This window comes from Aythya marila, assembly GCF_965140915.1.
Source record: "Aythya marila genome assembly, chromosome: 5".
Lineage (NCBI taxonomy): Eukaryota > Metazoa > Chordata > Aves > Anseriformes > Anatidae > Aythya > Aythya marila.
Window position 1 is genome coordinate 36722809 of NC_139046.1, and position 18485 is coordinate 36741293.

Here is an 18485-nt window from a genome sequence, read left to right on the forward strand (position 1 = left end):
GCTGCTCGCAGACACGGCCCGGGGGATCCAGGGCACGGCCCGGCCTCGGGGGCGGGGGGGAGCCCCGCTGCTCCCCGGCCCGGCACGGGGACCCCGCTGCGGGGCGGGCACAGCCCTGCGGGGCGCCCGCCGGGCCGCGGCAGGCCGCGGGGGGAGGCTGTGGGCCTGCGGGGAAGGGGGCGGGAGGAGAAGCTCCTCGCCTGCCTCCTTCCCTCCCTGCCTCCCTCCTGCCCCCGGAGAGCCCCATCCCCGCCGGGGAGGCCCCCGGGGGGTGAGGCCGGGGCCACGGCCTCGCTCAGCGCCCGGGGCTGCAGGCAGGCACCGCTGGCAGCTCCCGAAATACCGCGGGGCTTCCGTAAAAAAAAAAAAAAAAAAAAAAAAAAAAAGTTATTATGGCAGTTCGGGTGTTTATTTTAAGCGATTGTGGGATAAAACCACCAAAATCGTGCGCTTATAGAGCGGAGGCTGCTACGCCGAGGCCTGCCTAATTATAACTTTCTTATCTGAAGAAAGTTTGGAGTGTAAGTCCAGTAATTTCCAGAAGAAGTGTCCCTGGAGGATTGTAGCTTTGCTCTCAGGGAGTCTTGTGTCTGTGCACACACCACTTTCATGGTACACATCCATTTGTCTTGCAGGTATACATAGACGTGCATACACACATGGCTGTGTGCTGGGGCAGGGCTGGTGCCTCTGTTCCAAAGCTCTCAGGTGTTCCCCACCCGGCACCCTGCTTTGTACCAGTCCTTCTCCACAAGTAGGCAGAGCTATGCTTTCCTACTTCCAAAGTGCTGCTGAGAGCTCAAGTGCGTCTCTCATTGGTTTTCTTAATTTTTTTTTTCATCATAAGTGATGGAAACACCATCAGAGTTCTCTGTTCTTGCTCAGGAAAGCCCTAGGAGATGTTTTGGGTCTTGTCACATCACTGATGCACTTGCTTATGTCGGCATCCATTCTTTAGGTAGAAGTAGAAAAAAATGAGGGCTGGAAGGGACTTCAAAAATTAATTTAATCCAACTACCTGAGTCAAGGTAGGTGCAGTGGGAGAATGGAAACAGATTTCCTATCAGGTGGCTATGTGGGAAAGGAAGGCTTTCAAACCATGTCTGTTTCACAATTTCCTATCTTCTTTTAAAGCTACAGAGTGTTTACAGGGGCTAAGTGCTTACTCAGTACGTAAGAGATGGTGCTAGAGTTGTATCCTCCTAAACTCATAAGGTGACTAAGAAGTAAGTGAATGTTCTAGTATAAAAAATATATAAGGCAGGGGGGTGGATGGGTGTGGAGTGGATGTTTAAGTTGCATGTGTTAGCAGTGCACAAATTTAGATAATTAAGAACAGACTGCCTTAAGTCTGACCTTGTATTGATGCCCTGAGAAAGTGAAAAGCTCTAATTACAGTAACTTTTAAACGAAGTTTTACATTATCTGTGACCACAAGATCTAGAAAGCTATATTTGATACAGCAACAGGCAGGTGCTTTGTTCTTCATTCAAGACTAAGAAGTTAAAAGGCAAAATATTTATGGATGCTCTGTTAAATTTGATGCCATTATAAGTACAGGCTTCATTAATGTTACACTCAAAACACTACTTTTTTAAGGTCATGCTTCATCTTGAAACACTGAGAGAAAGCAGTGAGAAGGGGAGCTCAGATGAAAGATAAAGGAGGGGTGTAAGCTGACAGCAATCTGAAGTTCTTGTAGAAGAGTTGCTTCAGAAGTCTTCCAAATGTAGATAGAGCCTTAGAATAGATGGCATGTGGGTCTCTCCTCCCTCAAAATAGTCAGTGTGCTGAGGTAAGGATGAGATGTTAGATACTTCCATCTGCGCTTGTAGCAGCTCAGAGAGTTAACAGGGATATCGGAGTGTGTGAAAAGGAAGAGCGCAAGCAGTTTTTCAGTTGTTCAGTTTTAAGTAATATGTATATTACCATCGAGAAGTCTGCCTCGGCTAATTGACTTGTTAAGAAGTTAGACCTTGTTAGAGCTGTTTTAAGTGCAGCTGATACAGTGCATTCGTGCTGCCTATACTGATCCCATTTAAATTCAAGCCTGCATCCGAGTTAGTGCTGTTCTCATCAGCGTTGGCCGGAATCCTTTTTTCTGGGGACGTGTCCCACTTTTTCTGGTGTGGATTTTGTGTTGTTTTTGTTTTGTTTTGTTTTTGGTCACATCTCCCAGAAGGAAGTCTGTCAGGCTAATGATTACTGCTGTTTTAGTAAACATTTCAAAGTGCTTAAACAGGGTTTACATTACAGTTCCAGATCGTTTTCCTGTTAGGATTTTGGAGAGAGCTTAGGTGTAGACAAGCCTCAGCAAGCCCTTTGAAAGCATATTTAAAACTTCCTAACCTCATTAAATCTTGTGTTAGAGATTACGCCTTTTATAGTAACTAATTTTGTTCCTAACCATGATTTTACGTAGTGATGTTGTGTTTTTTTTTTTCCTGTTGTTGTTGTTTTGTTTACAATATTTCTATGTTCTGGAGCCATTTGACCATTTCAGCCACTATTAAAAAGAAAAAAGAAAGGTTTGGTCAACAAATTGCGTTGGGGATCTGCCTGTCTGGGCTTTTGCTATGCCTGTGTGGACTTAACAGTGTTACTTTAGAGAGAGAGGTGCTAATGTTTTGGGGCAAGACTTCTGGAAGAAGGGGCAGGCATAAGGAAATGAGTTAAAGAAAGTAAAGAGAAATGAAAGGAGGAAGTGCATGCTCAAGAGACGACGGTGCAGTGGGACAAGTAGAAAAGACCTATCTGTAGAGTGACACAAGGGAAGAGGCTGAGGTGAGTTAAAACTAGCTGCTGGGTGGAGTTGAACGATTTTATTAGACAAAATGCCTCTTTGCAAGTTTTTATGTGCTAGGTGGTGGTATTTTTCTGTTAGCAGTTTGAGAAACACAACTGTAAGTGCATGGAAGTGAAATTCCATGTTCAATGATAAGCAGCTGACTCCTTCCCTCAGACATGCCAAGCATCCCCTTCTGCAGTTTAACTTCTTAAAAATCATCTGTATTTATTCTGCCTAATAGCGTTCCTTGTTCCCATCCTCAAGCTTGGTGGATGAATTTCCCTATTTGTCTATCTGTCATTTTTCATGTGTGCTATCTCTTGGAAACATGAGTATCTTTATCAGAACCTCCCACTTCCCCCCCCCCCAACACACACACTTTAAACTGTACTTTCAAGATAACTTCTGGGAAATAGTGTAATCTGAGGCTTGCTTAATCCATGCATATGTTCTTTTTCTCGGACTCTCTCTTTGCTCCCTTGCCAGATAATGCAGAAATAGATGGCTCTTCTACGATAGTAAATTTGTAGGGATGCAAGAAGTGCTGGTAATTCGCCTGACGTTGGGTTGTCAGGTAGATCTAAGAGGACAACAGAATGATGTGACTAGCAAAGGTAGTGGAATATTACTTCTGAATTAAGGGAATTGTGTATCAAGTGTGATTTAAGGAGGGACAGTCCTGATCTTGGCCTTTTTGTGTCGAGTAAAATTCTGGGTGAGGAGGGGTGAGAGGTCCACTTACTACATGATATTTTTGTTACTGTCTGAGAAATTAAAAAACTGAAGGTGATAACAGGAGAGGCAGCAAGAATTTCAGAGGATAGGAGTTGAATTTAAAATTAGAGACATCACCTGGAAAAAAAAGAAGTCATGCAGCTTAACAAGGACAAGTGCAAACTGTTTCAAAGTGGTCAACTACAACTACAGTATGGAGGCTAGACAGCAGTCATGCAGAAGTGAATCCAAATGTGGCAGTAGATCACAACATAAATAACACCAGATTTGATAAAGCGCATGAAGTAATCCTTCTGCTCTATTTGGCGCCGTTGGGGCCTCAAAAAGAGCACTGTGCTCCGTTTTGGGCACAGATTTTGGAAAAGATGTGGCCTAACTAGAGAAAATTCAGAGGAGACAGTGAAGAATGGTCAGAGGTCTAGTAAAATAAAAGCCTGGAAAGAAGGGGTCTGTTCAGGTTACAGATGGAAAAACTGAGTAGACAGGCAAGTCTTCAAAGTGTCTTTAATTATTGTCATATAAAGTTGTAAACTCTTCTTTGCCCATTGGGAATAGGTCAAGAAAATGGTTTTAAATTGTAGGGTGCAGTTCAATCTTACCTAATGTGCTATAACTTGCGTCTGCCTCCAGAAAGGGCAGCCTTTTTTTCTGTCCCATTCATCCTGTAGTTCATTCACTTTTTTTCTCCTTTCCCTTCTTTGTAATGTGGCACTACGATAGCTTAAAGTCATAAACGGGTATGACTGAGGGGTCTGGGTAGGAGGAATAGGAAGAAGTTGTTTGTCTGTGGATTCTGATTGCCCCTGAATACGATGGGAGGGAGAATACCAAGGAGCACATGGCAAGGGGCAGTGGGATTATGTGTAACGTCAAACTGCACCCTTGGGCTAGATATTAGGATAATCTGCCTAATGGCAAGGATAACGGCACTGAAATAGGCTGCCTAAGGAGGGTGTGAAATCTACCTTAGTGGAGTTTCTTTAAGAACAAACTAAACACATAAATACTCTGGTGGGAGTAGTTCAGGTGGTCTGCCATTCTGCCCAGGGCCAGGATCAACTAACTAACTGATCAGCTTCTTGAAACACCTTTTCCACTTTGTGTGATTCTTACAGCTTCTCGAGTAGGTGCAAGCAATAAGAGTAATCTTAGGTAATGATTTAGAAGTGCTGTCTGCGGTGATGGGGCCTCAGGAGGTGTATTGGAGACAGAGGTGTCGTGGTCTTGAGCTTTATCCGCAGCTAGCCCAAAAGTGGGGCAAACCTGGAATGCTTTGGTTTAGAAACTGTGGAGACAGTGTTCTGCCCATATTGTTTATCTGTGCTACTTAAAACAAAAATTAAAAACTTTTTTTTTTTTTTTTTGCGGGGGAACCCCTTCTTACTTTTTTTTTCCTTTTCCCAAATCTCTTGAGGTATGCAGCAAGCACAAACTGTTCTGAAGTGGGCAAGCAGTGTTTGTTTATTTTGTCTTCTTCAGGATAACTATCTCAGGATTTGAAATTGAAGCTTTCTTTTTAGGTATGTTGTGTTGAGCATCCTCTGGGTAGGATTCCTTGATCCTTCCCATGTCTCATCAGCTTTAGCCAGAAGGCCCTAATCATTAACAAAATATTCCGGTGGTTTGGAGTAGGAGAAGAAACGTGTGTGTGTTTGTTTTTCATTCATGAGTTCTTGTTATTTAATTAAAAAAAAAAATACTGCTCTTTTCTACATCAAGAGTAATATGGAAAGGTGATAAAGTTTCCAGCTTCTCTGACCACAAATATTTCTTTGGCCTGAGTTCTCTTCCTGTCTGACATTCATTTGACATGTAGCAGCAGGTTTCAGCGCTATGAACACTGAAGTGTTTGAGTAAATCTTTTTAAATGCGATTCCTTTCTGAAGAGTAGCCGTGGCATGGCACTGCTTGGTTCTAACCTGGGTCACACAAACTTTCCCTTTTCAAATTGTTGGTTATGCAGTGCTGGACAGGATCGGGGAAGTAAGGTGGAAGTGAAACTTTTCCTGCTTCGTAGATGTCAAACTGACTACTTCTGACACTTCTGTATTCACGTTGTCCCAGGTAGCTTTCACAGTTTAAATTATCTGGGAGTTCAGTGAGCCACCTTGTAGCCCAAGAAGAAAGAGGTTGTTATATGCTGTTAACTCTCTTGGTTTAGGAGTGCTAAAAGATCCTGAAATCCATAAAATGTTCCATATATATGTGTGTGTGTGTGTGTGCAAATACGTGCAATTTTCTTCATTAGGAAACTTCTGCTATTTGTTCCAACATTATTAACGGTGTCATAAGCTGATAAAGCAGTGCTGGGATATACCTGAAAGTGACTGCAGCCACCATTCTACACTTGTCAGTGGATTGCATTAGGATTTTGTGTAGCTCAAGATTTTACAATAGCGCTGTTTTGAAAATTGATGTTAATGCTTTTCAGGTACCTCTTGCACCTCCACATGACTTTCTTTGCAGAAATCTGAAACAAAAACACTTAAACTCTGAAACTTTCTGAAAGGTAGTTTCAGACTGGGAGCTCATGAGCTCAGCAATGACAAACTGAAGCCCTGGTGGCTCAGGTGCCTTCAGCTGAGGCCATCCATGCAGGTTTCTCAGTGTAGGAAGCCTGGTGCTAGTGGTCTGTGCGCTGTACCAGGTAGCCACACGCAGGTGGTCTCTCAGGGGGAGTGTTGCAGAGGTGTCACAGTTTATGCAGCAGGTCCGGTGCTTCCTGAAAGTGCTGAGTGCTTCTGCTTCACGTGCTGCAGAGCTGGTGAATGTGCACAGTAAGTCCACCATGAACAGAAAGCATCTGAAATGTTCTGCATTTGCTGGCCAGCCATACAGGACAAACGCTGTAAGCCTGAAGTTTGCTGTACTTCTCAGGCTTGTATCTTATATTGGCTGGATAACGTGCATGCACGTTGTGTCTGAGGAATTGTAGTTCCTTCCTACACAGCCATCTCCTTCCGTGTCTTCAAGTTTTCTTTGCAGTTTCCCTGTATACCTGTGTCTCCCTGTATACCCATCCCTATATCTGTGTGCTCCCTTCCTTCCCTTCTTCATATTCTGATGATTTTTTGATTCTGGTGGAGCTGGCCTTAAATCAAAGTGTTTCTGGGATAGCTGGATTGGAGGCAGAAGGGAACACGCTTCCAACCCAGTTAACATTTTCATTTTATTAAGCTTTTTTGTCTTACTGGGGCACAAGGGGAATGAAACTGAGGCATGAAACAGAGGTGTAGACATTCTCAAAGACAAGCGTGTGCAAGACAATCTGGAGATGGAGAAGGACAGAATTGCATGTACATGGAGAGCATGTAAGCTCCTGAGCTGTGAAACATGTGCCACTGCAAAGGCAATGCTGTTTGCAGACTGCTGGGCAATAGTGAGGCTTTTTTTGTACCAAAGTGGCGTGGAGATCTCTGTCAGGGAGCTGAGATTCATTAGGAACAGTTAGGAGGCATAGAAAACAGGCACTAAGAAATAGGAACTTTTTTTTTAAAAAAAAAAAAAAAAAAAAAAGTTGTGGCAACTTTTCACAACAGTAAAGGCCTTTCTGCATGGGCTTCAATTTCTCCGTCTCCTGCTGTGCTTTGTGCTGGAAACTACAGTCAGGGCTCTCATCTCTGATCTTCATTGTTCTTGTTTGTGCCTGGACCAGGTGGGTAGTAACAGTGAATGAGGATTTGCTGTTGAAATGAAACCCTTAGCTAGCAGTGGTGTCAGGTAGGAGGATGTGTACACTTAAAGCAGTGTTTTTGCAAATTGGCTTGCTATGGTAACAATTAATAACGCTGTGTTAATAATATGTTTTGCTCTGAAATGGCTTTTGCAGAAGTCTTGAAAGACAGCCGATGCGGTGTGGTAGGAGCAATGTGGTGTTCACCAACCTCAAGCGTCTGCTAAATCATGTGCCAGGGAGTGATAACGTTAAGACCTGGCTGTTGACAGCTTCAGAAAGCGATCCCTTTAAGTGTGACGATCACTTCTTTATTTTAGTGTGACTAGAGTGGTCATCTATTTCACCAGTTGTCTGTTTCAGTGTCCCCTTACTACTCCTCTGTAATCACTAGGGATAATAGGAACTTTCTTTGCTTTTTCTGGACAGAAAGGAATCCAAACTCCTACCAGATCAGTTAACCATAAGTGCTGAGTTCTTCTGGAGCTGTCACGTTTGACTCTTGTTCTCAGTAGTTATCAAATTCATTGCAAATCTCCTTATCCCGCATTAGTTGTTTGCTCTGTAAAGTACAAAATCAGAAAGAGGAACACACATTAATAATTTCACGGAGCATGGATAAGAGTGACGCAGACCTGTGCTGTGTATCAAAGTGATTGGGATAAAATCTCTTAAGAGACTTAAAGGCTGAGAGACCATTAACTTAAGGGATGTTGGACATAACTCAGTTCCATGGGCAAACTTCCTGATAGCATCGTATTATGTGAAAATTGTAAAGAAATCCGATTAACAGTAACAATGCATTCCACTCGTGCATTTACCTCTTCTTGAAGGAAAACATAGAGTAATTAATTTCAGTTTCCTTTTGTCTCTGTTTCATGATTTTTTCCTGCAGGGTAGGAGCTCAGGAGGCACAGGTTGTGCTTTTGATTGTGCAAAGAAGCAATAAAATGTTTTAACTGAAATGAGCAGGTTTCTAGTGGCACTTCTGACTTGCGGAGCCATTGTCTTGCATTTGTTACTAAAGATGGATAACAACATTTTGATTTTCAGTTGAAAAAGCTTTATTTGAATTTTACAAGGCGTCCAAATTTGATGTTGAGAGCACTACCAAATACAACAGAATCTTGGAAAAAAAAAAAAAAACAAAGATTTTTGGAAAAGGTTGAAAGATTTTTCTCCCTTCCTGGCAAACTGTTGTTTAATGCAATTAAAGCATGAACATGGTCTAATATTTCTTTTATTCCTGACTCTTCACCAGATAGAGAAGGACGCACTTAAATATATTTGTGCACAGAGTTTTGAACTGAGAACTACAAGTAGGCAAACTATTACCAAAAAAAAAATGCAGAAAACTATAAAACGAGAGACATTTGAACTTCTTTTCTGCAGTTACCCTCTTTGTCAGGAGCTTCACCTCAGAAATATCTGCCTTAACCTTTACAGATCTAGAAGCATGACATAACTGTCTATACTGAAGCATTCAGGAGTCTTCAGCAATGTCTTTCTGTCCCCATACCTCAGTCCTGTAACTAACCAGTGCTATGAACAGGCGTTGCAAAGACTGATAGTGGAGATACGGTTGTTGTTGGGGGGGGAAGGTTCTTGTTTCACGAACAGTGTAAGCAATGGTGTAAACAGGGATTTGGTTGGAAGTATTCTTGCCAACATGCATATGTTACTTTGGCATGTCATTCATTTACAGCTTGCTACAGAACTTTATGTGCCAGCAAAATTCTGAGTCTGCAGGCTGCTATAGGTAGTCAGTACGTATTGGCAGAATAGCAGGTTTTTGTTCCAAACTCTTCCTGCTGATTTCTCTGCTATCATTAATATTAATTGAATACCTGACTGCATGTCATATTTATGTAAATACTTGTCTAAGTGTCCAACCCATTGCGAGGTACAACAATCTTTATGCTAATTTTTTGTTTTGGTTTGTTGTTTGAGTAGCTGCAGAATGAAATAATTTGGCTATCATCGATTTACACATGACTCCAGCAGTAACTCAAGTTTCCTTTCTCTCCTCTAGGAGGCGATGACCGCCGCGTCTTACTGTGGCATATGGAAGAAGCCATCCACTCACGAGTCAAACCAGTTCAGCTGAAAGGGGAACATCACTCCAATATCTTTTGCCTGGCTTTCAACAGTGGCAATACGAAGGTGTTCTCTGGAGGTAAGGAAGAGCAGCCTGATTTACAGGAGTCTGAGCTGTGATTGCCTTAGAGTAGAAGCCATGAGTGAGATCCTACCCCATATGAAAGGTCTTTTCCATAATCCCCTATGTACCTAGAAGCTGACCTTAATCAGCACATGAAGGTTCTTTTGGAACAGGGAATTCTTTAGCAAGCACAACATATTCAATCTCATTATGCTTCTCTTTTTTCCAAATCCTGATGTAAGGGCATTGTGTCACAAACTATCGTGAGAATCCTCGGTGCAGTCCTGCCCCTACTTGCGCTACAGACTGTGGAATGTCATCTGTGTCGTTCCCTCCTAGCCGTGCTGCATCCTGCCTGGCACTCTAGTTTGATATTTGAAAACCTCTGCTGCTACTAACCAATTTTAATGCACTCTTAGATGGCTAATGAAGGACTATTGCCATCTATTGGTGGGTCACTTTTTCCTCAGATCTCATTTCAGTCCTCAATAGGTGTCTGCCCCTTACAGCTGTTGGCACATCAGGCTCAAATTGTCCTTGATATTCTTCATCTTTTTGTATATAAATCCACATTTTAACAGGAAGATTAATTTAGTCTTAAAGCTAATACAAATAAACCGGACATGTACTTGTTCTGAACCTAAATCCCTAGAATTTATGTTCATTTTGCCTCTCATTGCTTGATTTTGAAGTGTTGACATAGGAAGGAGAATTGAATTGAGAGGAGAAAGGAAGCTTACAAGACTGTTGAAATGCAGTCGTTGTCCTTTTCTGCTATACTTTATTTCTATGTCTGATCTGATTATCAGAAGGATAGGGATTTGTATCTTTCATCAGTATGTCAGTTAACACACAGCTAGATTTATTGTAGAGTATTATGAGACCACTTGGTCAGAGCCCTTCACTGCTTCTTTGTTACTGAGATTTGTGAACTGCAAATCAATGCTGTGAATTGGTTCTAAGGACATGGGAATGGTGGAAACTTCCCATGCTTTAATGCTGGATTAAAACCATAATGTCCCTTGGGGTGGGGGAAAGACAGCAAAGCTTAAGATAGTGTCAAATTTCAAGGTTGAAATGATTCAGATATACTAAAAGATGATGTGGAGAAAAAACAAGAATGTTGAATACTGATGTCTGTCTTCTGATTCTTGAGACTGCTGTTTATTTTATGAGAGACAGCAATCCACACTGTCTACAGAATGGATGTTTCTCTTTGAGGCCTGTAGTTATTCCAGTGGAATTTTGGGCTGAAGTCTGTTTTGCTTTAGCTTGAATTTAGACAAATGGAAGCTCACATGAATATTCAAGGGCTGAACTGACAGATTAACTGTGCTAAATCTTGCTGGAGCAGCTGTGATGGTACTTGCCACTTCCAACTCAACCCTCTGTCCATTGGGCCATGCTGTCAGAGGCTACAGTTATCACAGGAAGAGCAGCAGAATTTTTTTTCTGTACCTTGCCACTGCAGTTAACACCTGCAGTTAGAGATTTGTATTGATGATTATAGTGTATTTTTGCTAAGATGCCAGGCTCGATGAGCTGTGACAGCTGATGCACAAACTGGCCATGCTTATCTCTTTCTCCTCCTCTGGTCCACATACGTGCTGTGCCTCTGCCAGAAATTATTTCCATTGGAGGAGTCAGGAACTTATTCATCTGCTCCACCAAGATTCACAGAGCTCATCTGCTGGGGCTGTGAGGCTGACTCTTGGATCCTATGTAAAAAGTCACTTTGCTGCATGGCCTAGATGTACCATCTGTCATCTCTCTTCCAGTAAAATGGGGCTAACTATATTTAATCACTCAACAACATTCTTGGAGATCCTCAGAAGGTCTGAAAGAAGTGCGGGTCCTAAGATCTGTTGATTTCCCCTCTGTTCAATAAATTCAGTTGGAGTTGCATTCAAAACATGGAAGTTGAAATACTGTAATTTTTAAGTTTTTAGGTTTTAAGTGTAGAAACTAGCATAAGAGGCACAGAACTTCATTTGTTCTGTAAACAAAACTACCATCAGCTAATGACTTAGGGTTTGAGGACGTTTCTGTCAAGCATGTCTTAATAGCAGAGAAGATTTTCCAATTCAGTATAAATTGAATTCCATCCAAGTAATTTCAAACCTCCTTGATGTCAAAGAGTGCGTGTGTAACATGCACCACACAGAGCCAATCCTAAAATGGAAGGTAGGAACTGAGTGGATAGTGGTTTGCATGTGATCCTGGGAAGGGGGGAGAAATCTGAAGATACCAAGGAAGTTTCCATCCCTGAAGAATACCAGGGTGAAGGGTGAATCCTTACCAGAAGCAACTGAGCAGTTTGTGGTTAAGCTTTGTCACTACCTTCTCCTTCCACGCACAAAGCACAGAGAAGCAGTGGCTATTCCATGCCCCCTTTCTTTTCTTTCTTTTTTTCCCATTTTGGAACTTGTAATGGAAGGGGAGGTTGATCCTGTGATGGCTGGAGGCCTGAAGCCAGGCAGCTAGAATGATTCTCCTGTCCGTGCTGTATGGACAGCGAGGCACAGTGATTCCTGCTCCTCACCTTCCTGCCACTGAAGGGGAATTTCATCACTGGAGAGACTAGGCTACATTTTTCATGGGTGAAATACATAGGCACTAGTGTAGTTTTACTAGGTATAAACATAGCCTGTAATGTATAATGGACAGCTTCCATTGCAATTAATGATCAAAGGACACTTACACATAAGTGACTCGTTTATTGTGCCATGGAAAAGATGAGCTACTGCAGTCATCTAAGGCTGGCACAATTTAACTGAGAGCCTATGCGAAGAGCAAGTGGATGTAGAAAATCTCACACTTCGTTAGTAAAGGAGAAACTTTCTTATATTTCTTCTGTTGGGACAAACAAATCGAAATGCACACAGGATAAATGGAAACTGAGTCATATGAACAGTTAAAACTCATAGCAGAAGAAATTTTGCTCCTTATAAACATCTGGCTTTGGTGTACACTGGAAAAGCTTCACAGCTTGACACCACAACTACAAAGTTATACTGAGCACAAAAATATGACTTTGGGTTTTCTGCTTATTTTCTTCTGAATGAAATATGAATCTGTCTCCTTAAATATTTCTAACCAGGAGGTGCCAAATTAGGTAAATTTATATTTTTGGTTTCTTCACTGACTATTTATTCTGTTGCTATAACTTGAAAAACTCTGAAGAAGACAGTGGAATTACTTGGTAGCTGTGATCCTCTTTGACTGCATACATGTGGTTAGTTGCCGTTGTAGTCAATGGTTGTGATCAAAGAAAACTGACAGGATTGTCTGAGTACTTGGTTTGGGTTTTGTTAATACAGAAGAAATTGCATTTTCACTGTCACGTTTGTACCTTCTCAATAGTTGCAAAACTCTGAAGGCTGACAGCATGAACTGGCATCGTTTGGCACGCGAGCCCAATGCGTTTTGCTTGCGGCACCCTTTTTTTTTTTTTAATCCTCCATTATCTTCTTAGGAAGCATCTCTAACAGGAAGAAAGATGCATGCATGTGAGAGTCAGAAGTGTTCTGCTGCTTTGTAGTATATTCTTCTCTTTACTGCAAATGTCCCAAAACTCCAGCTCAAACTGACCAGGGCATGATCAATAACACAGTTCAGTAGAAGTTATCTGTTGACCAGTAGAAGGTGGAATGGATTGGTGCATTTGGAAATGTCACATGGAACATTTCACAAAGCTGAGCACAGTGCTGATCGCCTGGCAACAGTGCTGGTCTTTTCTGTTTTCAATTGTGTTTTCAAAATAGAAATTTTAAATTAAAAAAATACATATATACATATATATATATATATGTTTTTATTTTTCTGCTCTAATGTGTTTTTTTTTGTTGTTTTTTAACCACTGGAACACGATGTTAAATGTTTATATTTTTCTTTATAGGCAACGATGAGCAAGTTATACTCCATGATGTTGAAAGGTAAATACACAGTTTGTGTTTCCACTGCTTCGTGAACTCTCTTAATACCAACTCATTGGAGGCAATTTTGTTTTAACTTAATGGTCTGGGAGAAGAGAACAGTCTGATTTAATCCTGAAACATGTTTTTTATTTATCTAAACTCATATCTGGAATGAAGTATTCCCCATCACCCCATTTATTTATTTTTTAAAGTACTTGGTTTCTGCATCATTTTGATCTTGGGAACGAGAGGGATTATTAAATACATATGCTCTCCTGCAGGCAGCATATTAGGTTTTGGAAAGATTGAGAGCCAGATTATTGTGGCACTTACAGGCTCTATTTTGTGTGGGATTTTTGTTTGTGTGGGATTATTTTTTTTTCCCAAAACACTCACATAGGTGTATTTAAGATATTTAGGTGGCCAAGCGCCAGTTACCTTTTAAAACTTTGGCTCACAGCTTCTTGATTCTCCATGCTGATGTGAAGCATATTTATTTTACAACTTTTTTTTAAAACCAAACCTGCAAAATAGTTGAGAGTTGGGCTTTGATTAACCAAGATTAGGCTGTTACTCAAAATCTAATTAATATAGTAGTGGTAATATATTTGATTGGAGCTCTCTAGATAGCATACCATGTCTTTTTTGCTTCTTACGTTTGAAGTAGAAAATTTAAATGTAAAATTTTGGTCTGTACTTTTACAGATTTAAGCAAGGACAGTTTATTTCTGCAGGGGAATTTAAATATTATTTAAAGGGTTTTACCAAAGGAATATAACAATATTAAAATCTCTGTCTTAATATTTCAACTTTGGGGCTCTCCATGCCACTCTTTCTGCCTAATTAAGGTGACCTAAAGGGTTGGGAAAAGTGGGGTGGGTGATTTATTTTTTTATTTTCTTTTTTCTCTTTTGTAGCTGTGCCATGTCTGAGGGCTAGACACTTAGGGGACTTTCTTTATTTTGTTTTCTTTTGCTGCTTTTTCTACATGGGGGAGGGGAGGGGGGGAGAAATTGTAGTTCTGGTTTGTCCTTGAGAACCAAGAAAACCTAAAATATAGCCAGATGGAGTGTTGCTCTTGGATGTGCTTCAACTGAACTTAAAGAAGCCTGTATTAATGAATCTACATATATCTTGTTTTCAGACTAAGTACTATAACTTGGTCTGCAGGTCCCCAGACCTCTTTTCCTTTCCAATCACCTCCTCCCAAGTGTAACTGTAGAATGGCATCTTGGTCACTATACATGTGGTTGGTGGTGGTGTGGGTTTTTTTGTTTTATTCCAATTAAATGCAAGGGGCTTGTTAGAAAGATACGATAACTTTGTCATTAATATTACCACATAGATAAAGCTGTAGATACTTGCTTTTTAAAACAGTAGCAAAAGAAGGAATGATAATAGTGTGTCTTTCTTCCAGCACTGAGACGTTGGATGTGTTTGCCCATGAAGATGCAGTATATGGCCTTTCAGTGAGCCCAGTAAATGATAACATCTTTGCCAGTTCATCAGATGATGGCCGTGTTCTTATCTGGGACATCCGAGAATCTTCCCATGGAGGTAAGATCTCCAGATGGAAAGATCATTATTTTAGGAAGAATTTGGGATATGGGCAAGCCAAGGAATGCAAAAGCTATGTTTATCTGGACAATCAAAATGAGGAATGTTGGAGAAGGGTGAAAATGATGGATAATTCTTACGGACTGTAATAGGCAAGCCCTGATCTTTACCGTTCTGTGTTACTGTCTTGAATGGCTTCATAAAGTACCTGCATATAGCCCCGGGTAGCATAGAACCTGGTATGGAATTGATTTTAACTTGAGTTAAAGAAACAATGGAGGACACATTTCTTCAATAAAAACGTTTTGCTAAACTTTAAACCAATTAGGAATGTGGATTAGATGTTTCTTTTAAAACACTGTTTTTGTATATACCCTGAGATAAAAGTTTGTTTGGAAGTTTAGGAAGCTATTTTGATTGAAAAAACTTTCCAAAGTGAACTATGTATTTCCCTGTGACACTGGTAATTGTTCTTATGCATAATGTTTTCTGTTTCTCTTGTGAAGTGTGGACTCGAAATGAGAGAGCAAAATCAATTTATCTGACTGGGAAAAAAAAGATTTCTTGCATTTATATGGAAACCTAGATCCCTTATGAGATAACAGGGAAGACGCTAAATTATTACTTCAATCTTTGTTTTCTAAATCGAAACACTTGCAATCTGGGTGGCTGTGGGTTTTTTTGTTGTTGTCATTGTTTTTCTCCTGGAGAATTTCAATTTAGAACTGTACTTACATTTCGGAGAGGAATACTTCAGTAACTAAATTTTAATCTAGAAGTACGTCAGGAATACTTCAGTAAATTAAGTTATGCATTCACCCCATCCTAAAGAACACAAAGCTGATAACTTAAAACTGAGCAGTCTGTGTGAGTACTGAATGTGGTTCCCTTCCATCATAGCTGAAATGAAGTTGCATCTCTTTTGTAAGCTGATTAAATGCAATTGCATCACTTCGTAGGTTCTGTTGTTTTTACAGTAAAGTTGTTTGTGGCAATTTGTACACATGCATTAATGGGTCAAAGTTGCAGTTTAACTGAATTAGCTTTTTTAGCTGAAACAACACATAACTTCTAGTCTTTTAGCAATCTTTTAGCCCTTACGACACTAGTGGCTCCTATTGAACGAGCATGACCAGAACTAGGTCTGTCTTGATGACCCCCACCCCAGAATACTCAGAGTGGGTTGCTTATTGATGCCTTCCTACATCAGGCATGTTGCCTTTGTATAAATAAAAATTAAATCTAATAGCACTGCATTCGATTTTCAGTAGTCTTAAGTCTTACTGTGAATTTTGATTCTCTTGTGCAGTTGTGGTATCCTTTATCTCTGTCCCATCTGGTAATTTTATTAAAATATTAAAACATGCCAAAAAAACAGCGAACACGTTCAGTGTAGGTGTGAAACTGACTTTAATAAAAATGTCCGTAACGTCTCTTCTCTGGATCAGTCCTTGAGAAACTCATTACTGACGTTACTCTTGCTCAGAAGTCCCTTACTAGTACAGGGAACTATTGTCTTCCCGCCAGCCAGTTTCTTGCCTACCATGCAACTTCCAACTCCCTTTGCTAATCCCAGCTGCCTGTAGCTAAACTTTATACCGTGCCACATCTGAAATTAGTCCTGATTAGTTCTGCCACATTTCCCCTGAATAATAAGTTCACTACTTTTATCAAGGACAGAGATCAAATTAATCTGATGTGATGATTCTATCTTTAGTAAATCCAAGTCTCATTTCATCCCTGTTTTTCTGTTTTCATAATATCCAAGTGATTAGACCAGACACTGAATAAATATGACTTCCAAATTAGAAATGGCAAAATGTTCACTTATGGCCTTTTCCTGAACTCTGCACCGTAAAGATCTCTGTTAGGAGAGCTACCTTTGGTGACTGGATGTCAACAGGTGGTGGAAATGGTCACTGCTTAAATGCATCCGTATGAACTTGTTCAGTATCCTAAGATGATGTCCAATCTTATCAAAGCTTCTAAAATTGTATAAAAAGATGCAATTAAACCTTGGTACTGCCTTACTAAGTCTTTGAATGAGAAGTCTGCACCAGTGAAAATAGGATGAAGAAGGTTTAGCTGTGGTACGTGTGGGGTTCTTTGGAGTAGTGTCATAGGTTCCCTGAATTTTAAACAAAGAGCTTTTGTACACTTACTTAGGATAGGAGCCCCAGGTCAGCATTTAGAGGTGAGCCCTGCCAGTATTTCCTACAGGAAGATGCCTGTCACTGGGGTAATCTCCTTGTCTGCAGTGGTGTTGTCATGGGAATGCACGCTGTGCATGCCAGTATGAGTGTAGTTAGTTACACTGGCTAATACGTTAGGATCTTGCAAATAAGCTCCTGGTTCAAAATAGCGCATTACGTCCATCCCTGTGTTCCTCTGCTGAGTGACGTAAGCAGTAGCTTTTATAAACCTGCATTTAATTTATGGAAGAGACTCTGTTGAACTTTCCTTTGAGAAGCATTTTTGTCCCCTGGTATTTAAGAGCTACAATTGTGAAATGAGCATAAAGAATAGTAACAAAAGTAAGCCCCCTATTTTTCATTAGTGACTTTGTGCCCCATTAGTTTGGCTGCTGTAATCAGTCTTTAATTTGACAGACTGAAAGGCAACTTTCAAAATCTTAGAAGAACACTGTGATTCCGGGCTGTGTATAATACAGGTGTGAAGGAAGACACCAGTAATTAGTGACAATGACTTCACTAAGCAAGCATGCACAAATTTAAAGTTCAGTTTAAAATAACCAAACCAACTCATTTATTTGGCAATCGCGTTGCTTCAGTCTCTACTCAGCTAATACGTGCCATTGCTTTCCAGTGGGGGCTGCCATTTTAGCAACATGTCAGCAGGGATCCAATTTGGTGATGCTAATGTAGGTCGGTGTTGATATTAAACCTTATTTGGAACTGCTATAAAACCAACAGCCATCTCTTGAAGTCTTTGAGCAGGCTGGCAGAACAAAAGTTTGCTCCTGTTCTTCCCCTCACCTCTACCTCCTATGATAATTAATAGCACCAGGGAGCTTCAGCTGTGGTCTGAGACCATTGTTTTGATGTCTGCTAAATGAATACTGAAAAGAAATGTCCCTGCCTTAAGCTTGTAATAAAGCAAGGGGAGGAAACAGATGGGGGCAGGACAGGTACGTATTAATTCTGTCTCAGTTGTTTGATAGGCAGTAGTTTCAGGTGTTGTGAATTTGGGAGTACTGTATGTCTTAATGAGGGATATGAGGAAAGAAAATGAAGAATGCAAGGCTAAAGGTGCCTGCACACAGTGTCCCAAACAAGGGCAGCAGCAGTCTCCCAGACACGTGAGCAATGCGGTAGTTGCTGAATGGCGTAGTGAATGGCGAAGTCTGGCATGATCTTGTTTCCTAGTTGCATGACAGAATGGCAGCGTGCCACAAAACATACACACCAGAGACTTCGGCTGTGCCTAAAGCCATAAAGCTAGCAGAAAGAGAGAGAAGGATGACAAAGTGAAGGCTCTTTCCCATTCTTCATGGAGGCAACGTTGTGATGGAATGAATAGGGCAGGGTAGCAGGCCAAGCACAGCCTTGCTTGTCTCATCCTAATCAAGATGAGAGGAAGAGAGCCTGGATGAGCATGTTTGTTTGTTTTTTAACTGTGTGTATGAATAGCAAA

General features: G+C 40.9%; 1 protein-coding gene across 1 annotated transcript in view; it reads left to right on the forward strand.

Annotated features, from left to right (window-relative positions):
- The window catches only part of DCAF5 (DDB1 and CUL4 associated factor 5), a 69855-nt gene that overhangs the window by 1207 nt on the left and 50163 nt on the right, over nt 1–18485 (forward strand). The window contains exons 2-4 of the mRNA XM_082761294.1: nt 9229–9372; nt 13256–13292; nt 14692–14831. Of these exons, the coding sequence (XP_082617420.1) occupies nt 9229–9372; nt 13256–13292; nt 14692–14831 (321 nt within the window). The remainder of the gene's footprint in view (nt 1–9228; nt 9373–13255; nt 13293–14691; nt 14832–18485) is intronic.